Source organism: Phoca vitulina, unplaced genomic scaffold, assembly GCF_004348235.1.
Source record: "Phoca vitulina isolate PV1807 unplaced genomic scaffold, GSC_HSeal_1.0 scaffold30, whole genome shotgun sequence".
NCBI lineage: Eukaryota > Metazoa > Chordata > Mammalia > Carnivora > Phocidae > Phoca > Phoca vitulina.
In genome coordinates, this window is record NW_022589733.1 from 22,271,742 (window position 1) to 22,285,861 (window position 14,120).

General features: G+C 41.3%; 1 protein-coding gene across 2 annotated transcripts in view; it reads right to left on the minus strand.

Moving 5' to 3' along the window:
* The window catches only part of IST1 (IST1 factor associated with ESCRT-III), a 34,379-nt gene that overhangs the window by 3,471 nt on the left and 16,788 nt on the right, over positions 1 to 14,120 (minus strand). For both annotated transcript variants that reach the window (XM_032424230.1, XM_032424229.1), the window contains exons 2-8: positions 9,801 to 9,903; positions 9,217 to 9,397; positions 7,135 to 7,222; positions 3,503 to 3,586; positions 2,900 to 3,010; positions 1,788 to 1,988; positions 1,077 to 1,169 (exon numbers count right to left, since the gene is read on the minus strand). In XM_032424230.1, coding sequence (XP_032280121.1) covers positions 1,077 to 1,169; positions 1,788 to 1,988; positions 2,900 to 3,010; positions 3,503 to 3,586; positions 7,135 to 7,222; positions 9,217 to 9,397; positions 9,801 to 9,888 — 846 coding nt within the window. In that variant the 5' untranslated portion in view covers positions 9,889 to 9,903. The remainder of the gene's footprint in view (positions 1 to 1,076; positions 1,170 to 1,787; positions 1,989 to 2,899; positions 3,011 to 3,502; positions 3,587 to 7,134; positions 7,223 to 9,216; positions 9,398 to 9,800; positions 9,904 to 14,120) is intronic.

The window sequence follows — 14,120 nt, forward strand, 5'->3', positions numbered from 1 at the left end:
TTACTGGACAAAGTACTGATACTGGTATAAGCCCCTGTGTTTTCCAAAAGCTAAGCCGCTCAGCAGAAGCAACAGAACCTCCTCCAAAGAAACTGCCCCTCCACCCCCTATACTCCTTCCTGATCTTCCAATCAGATAACATGTTAAACTCTTAACCACCAAGCAGAGAAAAAGAAAATTCTTACCACACCATAACACCTCTCTTTGATACCTTCACCTTCTGGGCAGAGAGAAAGCACTAACCCACTGAATTCATCTCCAAGAACCAAGTCCTCTAATACTGAAGATCTACCTCATTCCTAGAAACAGTTGTGGGCAATGCTTCAATGCATGCAAGACCGAAACGTAAGAAAACCCAGGCCCAAGAGAAAACCAAAGGAAAGAACACTAAGCAAGTTCAGGAACAGGGCGATCTCGCAGCAAATGCCCTACCAACTGTAATGCATCACATGGAAATAGGTCTCAAAAGGCATATACCAGCTGAGGAAACAAGGCTGACAGAAAAGGAGCCCTCTAATCCTGAATCAAAGCTATGCAATCACCAACAATTCAATTCAAGGCATGGTTACCATATTTATAACAAGTTTCATCTATAAGATGAAAATGTAAAAGTAATGTTATAGGCTTAAGTTTACTAACTGGACACTTCTGTTTAACATAAAAATCTGGCCACTATTCTTTTACACAGTGTTGAATTTGTAAAACTGGTATTTTAATTATGATATTCTAGCAGTAAGACTACACCAGCTCAATACAATTCTCTGCCTAGTTAAAAAAAACAAAAACAACCAAAAAAACCCCCCAAGAGACTAGGTGAGTGCCCTACTAGAACTTTCTAGGAGATCTGCAGCTCCTTCCTGATTCCTGGCTTAATTGCAAACAAAGCCCTGCCACCAGTGATGCTGCCCTGCCACCCCATTTCCAGGGTAATGTTAAAGCAACACAAAAATCCAAAGCAAGAGCAATGCTGGTAACTAGGAAATGATCAAAACTTTGCCTTCCCTGTGGCCATTATTTTGCTCTCTCTTCATGGGATTCACTCTCCTGCTGCTTACAAAAGAGGCTCAAGCACTTACAGATTCATACGATGGGGGAGTTGCTGGTATCTGAGGTGGATGAATATTGGGAAAAGCCTGATAAGTCCCCATTGGCAATCCATTGAAATCCGACTGCAAGAGGAGAAAGGCAACATCAGAGACACGGCCCCGTTTTGCAGTTTCTGAGGTTTGGGTATGGTAAGGGAGCAATACCTACACGTATTCAGTGTGAATATTCAAGATATATATTCAATATGTATATATATTCAAGAGCTCCAAAAGAAAAAAAATGCCCAGAAGGATTCCAGATTTTTAAAGATCTAAAGCCAAAGGCTAGTCTTCAAATTACTAATCAACTGCCTGGATGTCTACAGGGGAAGATTCTAATCAGACTTTCCTATTACTAGTAATGACCTTCACCTTTTTGTCTACAAAAGAGGTTTTTCTACCTGGTAATAAGTAGTACTCATTTTTGGAAAGAACTACTAGTATGCCTGCTACAGGTCCCAAAGGTATTCAGTAAAGCTACAAGAAAAAGTTTCTCTAGCACCATCTCTCTATATTTCCCCACATCATTAACAAAAGACTTTCTCCAAATCCCAGTAATTTTTCCACAATATGATCACTAATACCAAATGTTCTTACTGCAGAATCTTCTTGACAACCTACAACTCCTGTGTATTCATACATCCAATGTGTCATCTTGTTACATTTTCTACAGTTTACACCCACACTTCTATGTATACTTACTGGTCCCTTTGGAAGTGGGTAGGAGAAAGGAGTACTTGGAGAGGGCATGGGCATGGGCATGGGCACTGGCACTGTTCCATCAGGTCCACCAACTGGTGTTGCGAAACCACCCCCTCCTCCTCTTCCAGGACCCCCTTTCTTCACATCATCTGTGAATCCAACATCAATAAGATCTGTCTCTACCCCAGGAGGAGCTTCTGCCTGAGAAGAAGAGAGAAACCCGTATCATTAACCCACATTGCAGGCCAGGTTCCCCCAGAAGCAGACTCTGAGATGGAGACCAGTGTGGAGGAAGGTGCTGGTGGTCCCTTGGGATAAAGACCTGTGGGGAAGTGAAGGCAGCCGGGCTAGGCTGCTGTACAGTCACAACTGCTCAGTCGATTCCTTAAGGAGCTCTGAGCGGGGATGGGCCTGCAACATGTACCCCCGACTGGGACAGAGACTTTAAAACCCAGTTACTGAATACAGGCTGTCCTGCAGAAAAGACTGTGGATGAAGCGGCTTTCTTCTGAGGGCCACTGCTGGAGTGTCTGAGCCACCAGTCATCAATACTCTCAAGAGGTGGGGAAATAAATGCTTTTATCCTTAGGTGTGTATATCTGGGATGGGGGAGTGTTGTCTAAGCAGCACAGCAAAGAACCCACTACACCCCACTGACCTTAACTGAAGGATTACTATTTGCATATTTGCCCCCCCTTACACTGTAAACCTCTTCAGGACAGGGAACTTGTTTTTATCTCTGTATTCTCAGGTCTCGGTGCACTGTCTAACACACGGCGGCAGGCACCTAATAGTTTTAGAATCCATTCGGGGTCTTGGGGCATTTCTTGCTTCAATTCCTTGAACTTCATCGAAAAGCAGCAATAGTGCCATTCTGTATTTGCATCGAGGTTTGTACCTTTTCTAAGTGCCTTCCAGTCATTCATCTCATCTGATCCTTAAATACTCTTTGAGAAATGCAGGCATATTTATCATTACCCAAAAAGGCACTAATTGGACAAAGGCTTAATCTCCCACACACAAACTTTGTGCAAAGGATAGGATTATTTTTTAAGAAAATGATATCCAGAGACTCATTTCCCCCTCTGTACTCTGAAAGACACTCTACTCACCATGACCACAGAGTCAGGCTCATAGGGCACATTGTAGTTCTTAGCAATTTCAATCAGGTATCTCTCCACCAGGATTTTGGGTGGGGCTTCCACACTCAGTTTGTGCATTAGCTGTAAGTAAAAGACCCAGGGTTAAAATCTATGCCAATCAGCCTAACCTGACTCACTTTTAAACTTTGTTCCTCTTATTTTACAGGTAAATTAATTGAGGAAAAAGGAGGTTCTGACCGGTTAAATCATTTTTTTTTTCAGTCACAAAGCATTATTACAAACCCATGCCCCTCTCATGGTCTCTGGTTACACATGACCCAGGTGTTGGTAAGACTGATAATGCTGCCTTCCACATTTGAATTCACCCACTCTTCATCACCTTGCTTCTACATGCACAAATCACAAGGGGCACAAAGGACTGGGGGCCTCACAATCAGAGGTTTAGGGAAGGGGTAAGGAGCTGACTGCACAGCCAGCCAGAGAGCTTTCTCACCCTCACTATAAAATATGCAACCCTAGATTAACTCAGCCATACAGTAGGACCCACTACAATCAAGCCAAGATAACATGCCCACACCCTGTCTACTGCATCATGTTAAGTATGCTCATTACCCTGTCATTCACAGTTCCAATCTGGTTGGTCCTACATAACTTGCCGTATTCCTTGCTATACTTGGCACAGAGCTGATCAGCAACCTATAGAGAAAAAACAACAGTAAATGAAAGTGGAAACCATTCTTACAGACTGCTTCAAGCTTCCTATCAACAGTAACCATGCTTCTATTACAGGATTTCAAAAAAACCCAGGCCTGTAAAACTTTTAAGGGATACATTGTTAGTTCATATTTGTTTATCCATCCATCGAGCTGTAACTATGTGCCAAATTCTCTCATAGACATTATGACATATGCTATAAACACAATAAACAAAAACAGACATTGTTCCTACTCTTAAAGTCTTAGAATCTCTGAGGAAACCAGTCATTACTCAGTCACACAAATAAAGATACAAATGTAGCCACAGTTAAGTATCACCTAGTGAAAGTACACACACTGTCAATAACTTACAACAGTGAAGTTAGATCTGATCAAAAACGTCATGTAAGGGGAAGCCTGGGTGGCTTAGTTGGTTAAGCGTCCAACTCTTGGTTTCAGCTCAGGTCATGATCTCAGGGTTGTGGGAACAAGCCCCGAACTGGGCTCCTTCCTCAGCGCAGAGTCTGTTCGAAATCCTCTCTTCCTCTCCCTTCCCTCTGCCCCTCCCACTTGTTCACTCTCTCTCTCAAATAAAATCTTAAAAAAAAAAAAAAAAGGTAAGGCTTCCTGAAGAAAGGGGTGATGCTTCACTGAGATGTAAAGGATGACTAGGAGTTAAGAGGGAGGGAAGAACATTCTAGGAAAAGAAAACAGCATGTGCAAAGGCTTCAGGTAGAAAAACAGGGTCAATCCTCAAGCTGAAATAAAGTCAGTGTTGAGCCCCAGGGAGAAGTGTGATAGGAAATGAAGAAAGAGGGCGCCTGGGTGGCTTAGTCGTTAAGCGTCTGCCTTCGGCTCAGGTCATGATCTCAGGGTCCTGGGATCGAGCCCCGCGTCGGGCTCCCTGCTCAGCCAGGAGTCTGCTTCTCCCTCTCCCACTCCCCGTTTGTGTTCCCTCTCTAGCTGTCTCTGTCAAATAAATAAATAAATAAAATCTTAAAAAAAACAACAACAAAAACACACACACACACACACACACAAAAAAAAAAGGAAATGAAGAAAGAAAGGCATAAAGGGGCCACACAATGCGGAACTATGTAGGCCATATTAGGAATTGTTTCCATCATAAAAACAGCAGCTACTAAAGGGCTTTAAAGCAAGGGGTAGTGACAGAATCAGATCTGTGTTCTGAACAAAACCCTAAGCTGAATAGACTAAAAGAAACCAAAGTATGTGTAGGAAGAAGATTCAAAAAATCCAGGCAGGCATTGAACCAGAGTGGCCCCAACATCTGAGAGTTCAGTAAGGAGGCACTCATTGTTCAGTATGTAGACCTGGTACTTATGACTTAAGGTTGTCATTTGTCTTTTTTTTTTTTTTTTTAAGATTTTATTTATTTATTTGACAGAGAGAGAGCACAAGTAGGCAGAGTGACAGGCAGATGGAGAGGGAGAAACAGGCTCTCCGCTGAGCAGGGAGCCGGATGTGGGGCTCGATCCCAAGACCCCAGGATCATGACCTGAGCCGAAAGCAGCCACTTAATGGACTGAGCCACCCAGGCGCCCCTGTCATTTGTCTTTTAAATAACAGTTCTTGGTTGCTTTATATTATGCAGGAATTTTTTATTTTTCTTAATTTATTGCTCTTTGTTTATGGCTTTTGGGTTTTATGGACTTTTCCACTATGAGATCATTTTTTTAAATCTGCCTAGTTTTCTTCTAGTTCCTTTATGAGTTCACCTTTTTAAAATCATGTAAATGTGTTTCATCTTGAATAAATTTTAATATAAAGGAAGAATACAGGAGAGGTTACAACGAAACTGAGGTTGGGACGCCTGGCTGGCTCAGCTGGAGGAGCATGCAACTCTCGATCTAGGGTCATGAGTTCAAGCCCCACATTGGGTGTAGAGATTACTTAAATAAAAACTTAAAAAAAAGAGAGAGAGACAGAGACTGAGGTTAAAAGTCTGTATAAGCAGCAGCTGCCTCTGAGGCACCTCGCTGGCTCAGTCGGTGGAGTATGGGACTCTTGATCTCGGGGTCGTGAGCTAAAAGGAGGAGCAGTTGCCTCTACTCTCCCACCATTCCTCTACTCACAAAACTCTGACTCCCAGCCCTACCAGATCAGAAAACAGGAGGCTTACTCTCTGGTGAGGTTAGACTAAAGGGATTCTGAACTCCAAGCATAGCAGAGAGCAGAGACACATAATGACAATAGAAAAATTACGTATAAGTCTTCTAAAAGAGAAGAATGAGACCTTTGGCTTCCTTCTCCTCTGGTTCTCAGAAATTCTGCCAGCTTATAACCTCAAGGTAAAAAAAGAGGATTCCTCTCTGAAGGAAATGACCATACCGAGGAAAAAAACTAGTTCCTGGTACTCTGGAGTTCCCTTAAGAAAGGGCTTAGATCATTCAATAGTGAAGGCATCTGGCAATAAGCCCCACTCAGGCACACAAGAGGTTCCAAGCCGCTTTTTAAATGCCTCACTTTCAAATATAAACCAACAATCAAGGGTCACCAAACTTCTGTGAAAAGCCTCTACTACAAAATAGTCTAAAACAAAGAAATAGAACAAGAAAATGGAACAAGAGGGCGCCTGGGTGGCTCAGTTGGTTAAGCGACTGCCTTCAGCTCAGGTCGTGATCCTGGAGTCCCGGGATCGAGTCCCACATCAGGCTCCCTGCTCAGCAGGGAGTCTGCTTCTCCCTCTGACCCTCCCCCCTCTCATGCTCTCTGTCTCTCATTCTCTCTCGCAAATAAATAAAATCTTAAAAAAAAAAAAAAAGGAACAAGAAAAGTTAATAAGAAACTAATATTCTCAGTTAAAAGACATTACAGCTATGAAACAAAAGCAACAGACTATGAAATATTCAAATAAAGAATTAGAAAGAGCTCTTAAAAATAAAAACATACAGAAGACCAGGAAATCTCAAAAGATGGGTCAGGAGATGACTGAGACAATCTAGAGAATAAAACAAAAAAGGCAAAGATGCAGAAAATAGGAGAGAACAACTCAACTGAATTTGTATCCTAGCAGTCAGTGCCACATCCATGTTGTGATGGGGAAGTTTTTAACGTCTATCTCTTCTGCTAGATTTTAAACCCATAAGAGTAGGGCTGGTGTCATGTTTTGCTCACTACTGTACCTCAGTGCCCACCTCACTTGTAACATACACCCGATGAATATTTGTGAAATTAATGAAGCAAAACATCTGTCACCTTAAGTTAATGTTATTTTAACTTTACTGGTTTACAGTTGCTTAAGAACTTTCCTATTTGAATATACTTAACTAACATTACAATAAAAACAAGACAAAACTGGAGATACACAAAACTTTGCTCCTTAAAAAAAATTATTTAAGTTTGAAAACACTGTTCTGTTGCATTATACAAGGCCTGAAAAGGAGGTAGAGACAAATTTATAAAGCCTGTTTCAAAGACACCATGAAAAGGGTACAAAATATCTGGTCAAATAAGCAGAAGTGAATTTTGTTAACCAACCTAAAAATATGACAAACCTCAGACATCACTGAAATTCACTGTACTCACTATTTTCAACTCAGCCACTTCTGACTGGAGCCGAGGAGCAGCCCATATCAGTGTAGACACGGATTCAGCCAGACCAGAATCTAGTTCCCTAATTAAGGAAAAAAATTAATAAAATTTAATATTCTTTAAAAGAAAACAGGGGCACCTGGGTGGCTCAGGTCATCGTCCCAGAGTTCCAGGATTAAGCTCCGTATTGGGCTCCCTGCTCGGTGGGGAGTCTGCTTCTCCCTCTCCCTCTGCTCCTCCCCTGCTCGTGCTCTCTCAAATGAATAAAAATTTTTTTAAAGATTTTATTTATTTGAGACAGTAAGCCAGAGAGAGCACAAGCCAGTGGGGAGAGGCAGAGGGAGAAACAGACTCCCCACTGAGCAGGGAGCCTGATATCGGACTCAATCCCAGGACCCTGGGATCATAACCTGAGCTGAAGGCAGACACTTAACCGACTGAGCCACCCAGGCACACCTAAATAAAATCTTTAAAAAAAAAAATTCTTTAAAACAAACCAACAAAACCCCAGAATTTGTATCATATGTTTGATAGCCTCTAAAGTTCTTTCACAAATCTCATTGGATTCTCACAAATAATTCTAGGGCTTCTAGCCATTTTTATCATCCTATTTTACTTCTGGGGAATCTCTGACAAGCCCAAGGTCACAAAGTCAGGAAATGGTAGAGCCAAGACTCAAACTTAGACCTTTTTTTTTTTTTTTAAAGATCTTTTTTATTTATTCATTTGAGACACAGAGATAGAGAGAGAGAGAGAGCATGAGCAGGCGGGGAGACAGAGGGAGAGGGAGAAGCAGGCTCCCCGCCGAGCCAGGAGCCCGACGTGGGACTCGATCCCAGGACCCTGGCATCATGACCTGAGCCGAAGGCATACGCCTAAATCTGAGCCACCCAGGTGCCCCAAACTTAGACCTTTTGATTTCAGAGTCTTTATTTTCTTTTCAGTGGTTTACATGGAGATCAGTCCTTCCAGCAAAGGTATTAGGAAAAAGGTCCTTGGCTATGTGAAGTAGTCCCCCTAGTTCGAGCCCCCCACATGCAGTAGACTGGTATTACTCCCTTCTCAAAATCCCTTTCTCAAAAAGGTGATTTGATCTAGGTCTTCAAAATATCTTATTTCATTTCATTACAGTTATACAAGATGAAGTTCTAGAAACCTACTGAACAACACTGTGCATACAGTTAACAATACTATACTAGGCACTTAAAAATGTTAAGAGAGTAGAGGGGCGCCTGGGTGGCTCAGCTGGTTAAGTGTCTGACACTTGGTTTCGGCTCAGGTCATGATCTCACAGTTGTAAGATCAAGGCCCCTGTCAGGCTCCACGCTTACCGCGGAGTCTGCTTGGGATTCTCTCCCTCTGCTCCTCCACCCCCTCCCTCCTGGTGCATGCGTGCTCTTTCTCTCTAAAATAAATAAATAAATCTTTTTTAAAAATGTTAAGAGGGGGATGCCTGGGTGGCTCAGTCGGTTAAGTGCCTTTGGCTCAGGTCATGGTCCCAGGGTCCTGGGATCGAGTCCTGAATTGGGCTCCTTGCTCAGCGGGGAGCCTGCTTCTCCCTCTCCCTCTGCCTGCTGCTCCCCCTGCTTGTGCTGTCAAATAAATAAAATCTAAAAATAAAAAAATGTTAAGAGGGTAGGGATCTGATGTCATGTGTTCTTATCAAAAAAGAGTGTGTGGGGGGGACACAAGGAAACTTCTAGAGGTAACAAATGTTTGTGTTTTTTTTTTGTTTTTTTTTAAAGATTTTATTTATTTATTTGAGAGAGAGAATGAGATAGAGAGATCATGAGGGTCAGAGGGAGAAGCAGACTCCCCGCTGAGCAGGGAGCCCGATGCGGGACTCGATCCCGGGACTCCAGGATCATGACCTGAGCCGAAGGCAGTCGCTTAACCAACTGAGCCACCCAGGCGCCCCTAGAGGTAACAAATGTTTATTACCTTGATTGTGGTGATGGTATGCTATGCAGGTGTATGCATATGTCCAAACTCATCAAACTGTATACATATGCACAGTTTTTTTCTATAAATCATACCTAAATTTAAGTTTAAAAAAAAAAGACAAAATTATCTTACTTCATAGACTGGATGAGACCAAACCGAGCCAGCAGCAAATCACAATACAGCTCCAGAATTTCCATGGCCTCCACAAGGTAGTCTTCTCGGATAATATGCTCCACTCGGATCCGAGCTCGTTCATCCTTCCCAGCAGCCAGATAGTCAGCAATCTCTTTCCTTGCTTTCTGGGCCAGTTCCGCTAAGGCACAAATCCCATCCACTCACACAGCAGCAGTACACTGGGCCCTGGCCTGCAGGAGACTTCTACCCCAGGAGTGAATTGGGTGTTTCTAGTACATGCCTAGCTCACTTGTCTTTTACCAAATCTAGTCCCAACTCATCTAGTCTCGAGAATTTGCTCCTTTGTCTAGGTGAGAATATTGCTGTTATAGCCACAAATTTACCTCAGGAGTCATGTTACCAATTCCCTGCAACAGAATGATTCAATCTAACTTGTCACAAAGAGCAGCAATAATTATCTAAAGCTTAAAGGATATGGGATCCCTAAGACTTCACAGTACTAGCCTCACAGAGCTAATATTAGGATGGGAGACCCCAGTGATTTTGGGAAAGAAAATATATGGCAATCATGCATTACTCACTTTTTTTTTTCTCCAATAGTTTAAGACGGTTTATGACTAATCGCAAATTGACTCGTAAACGCTCAGCTTTAAATCCAGAGCCCAGCATGCTGTGCTGTTCCTCCTGGAAAAAGATAAGCACAGTTACTACTTTCAAGCTGAAATTATTCCAGTTAGAGGGTGGATTAGCTGACAGTATAAACCAGAATGGTTTCCTAATACAGGCAAAACAATATGATCTGATTCACATTTCTTGAAGATCATTTTGGTTTGTGTGGAGAACTGATTGGGGGAGGGTAATAATAGAAGCAAGAGGACCAAGGAGAGAAGGCTATTACTATAGAGATGGAAGAGATGGAAATACCTTAGACTAGGGTAGCATGACTGGATTTGAGATCTAGCTTGAAGGCAGAGCTAAAAGAATCTGGTAATGGATAAAATGAGTATCTATATATTGGTGTAGGAGTGGGTTGATAAAAAGACAAAGCAGCAGCAGGAAGGACTCCTACCTGTCCCAAAAATCTCATCAGGGCAGTGATGAGGAAAGACTATCATATTTAGAACCAAATTCAAAAATATTCTCCCATTAGTTCCTCAAGTCCTCCTACTAAGTCTCAGCCTGTGGGAAAAAGCCAGTGCCCAAGATCACAAAAATATTAATATTTACTGACTTGCAAAGAAATATACAAAGGGATGAAAAATCCAAGAAAAAAACTGCTCTATAAAATTTAACAACAGAAGGCTATTTACCAAGACTCTGAAATGAACAGCAAAGTTATAGTCAACAAAACCACTCCCCTCCACCCACAAGGGGGTATACCATTGTGCATTCCATATTGAGACAGCGCAAATTCTATGTCTCCCAATGAATTCTGGACTTGAACTTCAAAACATATAACATCCAAACAAAAGCTAGGTCTAATAAACTAATCAATAAACAGACAAACCAAAAAAGATATCCAATGTAAGGAAAAACACTAGGGATATTTGTCCGCTTGTGCATAAACCACTAATAACCTCCAGAAGCCTTTATATATTTAATAATTAACCTAAGTCTCAGTTTACAACGGGGCTTGTATGTCATGAAATATCTGGGAACCATTACACTGAATTATATTCAACCCACTCAACAAATACCGAATATTTCTACATCAGACAATAGCTAAATGCTGAAGATTTACAAAAAAAAAAGTACAGTCCTTGCCCTCAAAGGAACTTATATTCTACTGGAAAAAAACAGCTTACGAAAATCTGGCAACTATAATACTATTTGGTAAAAAGTGTAATTTTAGAGTGGTTCTCAACTGAAAGAGACTTTGTCCCATATGGGACATTTGGCAATGACTGGAGACATGCTGGGTTGTCACGATTGGAAGGGATGCTACTGGCATCTGGTGGGTAGATGCCAGGAATACTGCTGCTAAACATTCTACAATCAACAGGACACTCCCCCACAACAAAAAAATTATCCAGCCCAAATGTCAGTAGTGCCAAGATTAAAAAACCTAATTCTAGAGAAAAGACACCCAATCTTAGAGACATTACAGAATACTTTCCAGGAGAAGGAAAGTCTAAGTTGGGTCCTAAAGGACAAACAAATTAAGTATAAGGTAAAAAGAGGATGTGACTACCCCAGGCAGAGGAAGTGCTGTATCTAAACTCCAGGTACCAGAGAGAACAAGAAACTTTCAAGTTCAGTACAGGTGAAGAATGGCATTAACTACAGTTTATGCCATAACATCTCTCACAATCATAAATTCAAAACTTCAATTTGACAATTATTTATAAGAGAACAGGTGCTGTGGTAGGTTCTGGTGCTAACTAGATCCAGACAATATCCTTGTTTTCAGGGCCTTCATAACCAGAGATGGATGGGACAACCAGAAAAACAGTAATTAGTACTATCACTTGCTGTACCAGGCACTGGCCCAGGATCAACCAGCAACTAAGTGGCAGAATGAAGAATAAAATCTAAGTGCATCTAAACTCAAAACCCAAGTAAACAATCTTAATCATATGCTCCTATAGCATTTCAGCACAAAAAATTATACTATATATTTTTCAATCCCTTTCAACAAATATTCATTGATTGTCCACAATACTGTGACAGGAGCTAGACACACTGGCACTGAAAAACAGACATGGTTATTGCCCTCATGGAGTTCACAGTCTAGTTAGAGAAAACTATCACCTCAGTAACTATAAAATAACAAGTAAATAAGTGCTGCTCTGGAGTTTATTATAAGGGGTTAACCTCTTTGGCCATTTGCTTGGATACTGTTTCGAAGATAAAAGATAACAAAATCAGGGGTTATTGTAGAGTCACAAGGTATGACAGAAAAATGTCATGATTTCTCTGTGGTTCTTAACTAATCTATAAGCATTGATTTTGTGATGCATCAATATATATGAGAACTAAACTTCAGTATTATAAATATTTTCAAAAGGCTTAAAAACATACACATTTTGACCTATTAATTCTACTCCTAGGAACTTAGCCTAAAGAAACAGAGCTTCATTCAGACTTTTATATAAAAATATTTATCAGCACATTTTAAGACCAAAAAATTAGAATAATGAATTAATATTGCTTATTAAACTATAGTATATTTGTGATGGAATTTTATGTAGCCATTAAATATTTAAAAAGTATTTACTGATGTGAAAATATATCAATGATATTAGTTGAAAAGGCAGGACTACATATATGAAGTATGACCCCAAATTCTGAGTTTAAAAAAGCAAATATACATATAAACAAAGGCTGGACTAAAAAGAAAAAAGATTTAATTATTACTGTACGTAAACTCTTTCCAAACCCAATGAGTTAAGACTAACAGGAGAGCTAATATTAAAAATCAAACCCACCTCAGAAAGCACAGAACTTAGAATTTCTATTAAAAGACAAATAATAGGGGCGCCTGGGTGGCTCAGTCGTTAAGCGTCTGCCTTCGGCTCAGGTCATGATCCCAGGGTCCTGGGATCGAGCCCCACATCGGGCTCCCTGCTCGGCGGGAAGCCTGCTTCTCCCTCTCTCACTCCCCCCCTGCTTGTGTTCCCTCTCTCACTGTGTCTCTCTCTGTCAAATAAATAAAATAAAATCTTTAAAAAAAAAAAAATAATAATAATATAAATTCATTGCCTCCTTAGAAAAACAAAGTATTAACTCATCAGAAAACAATAACAAAGATCACCTTATCGTAAGTGGAATATATGTGGAATCTGGAAAAAAAAAAACAACCACCCACACGCTCATAGATACAGAGAACAGACTGGTGGTTGCCAGAGGTGGGTGGCAGAGAATGTCAAAAACTACAAAGAAAAATAAGTATGGTGCATTACTGAGCACCAAAAAAGTGCTTACAATTGTCCAGTAATTTATGACCATCTCCTTTGACAAATAAACAAACATTAAAAAGAAAGTACACGCACACTGTGTGCAAGGCCTATGATGAAGAGCTAATGCAAGAAAAGGAGCACAGAGGAGAAATCTCACTGCGTGCCAGGTCCTGGCCTTCATATCCATCAGCTCATCTGTCTCACCACAGATGAGTGGCAGGATCTGGGTTCAAAGCCCAAATGCAACATTACCCACACAGGGTGACCACTTAGCAAAAATATTACAACTGTGATTAAAAATGTAAACATGGTCTTGATAACCCTCCTAACTCAGATGCTCTTCCATCGAGGGCCAGCGCAAGGGGAGAGCTATGGAGGAGAGCATCCATTCTGCCATGGAGCTCTGGGAAGCTTCCAAGAAGAGAAGGGATGTGCACTAGGCTTGAAGTGTAAAGAGGACTCTGTAGACAAGCAATGCAGCAAAGGTTAACAGAGGCTTGATTATCAATCCTAACTTCTGTTCTTAATAGCCTTTGCCCCATGCCATTTAACTACTCTGAGCATCATTTTCCTTACCTTTAAGATGAAGGCAATAGCATGGGGCGCCTGGGTGGCTCAGATGGTTAAGCGTCTGCCTTCAGCTCAGGTCATGATCCCAGGGTCCTGGGATCGAGTCCCGCATTGGGCTCCCTGCTAGGCGGGGAGCCTCCTTCTCCCTCTGCCTCTACCTCTCTCTCTCTCTCTCTCTCTCTCTCTCTGACTCCCATGAATAAATAAATAAAAAAAAAACATTTTAGAAAGGGACATATGTTTAAGGAAGAAACAGATATTTCTGACCCAACCTAGAGTCTGCTATATTTGGACTTTGAGAAAAATTGTTCATTTTTCTAGCACACTTGGAAACCATTTCTTAAACCCAATTTTTAGCAAGAGGAAGGATTTTTGGGATGCCTGAGTGGCTCAGTCAGTTAGGCGGCTGCCTTCGGCTCAGGTCATGATCCC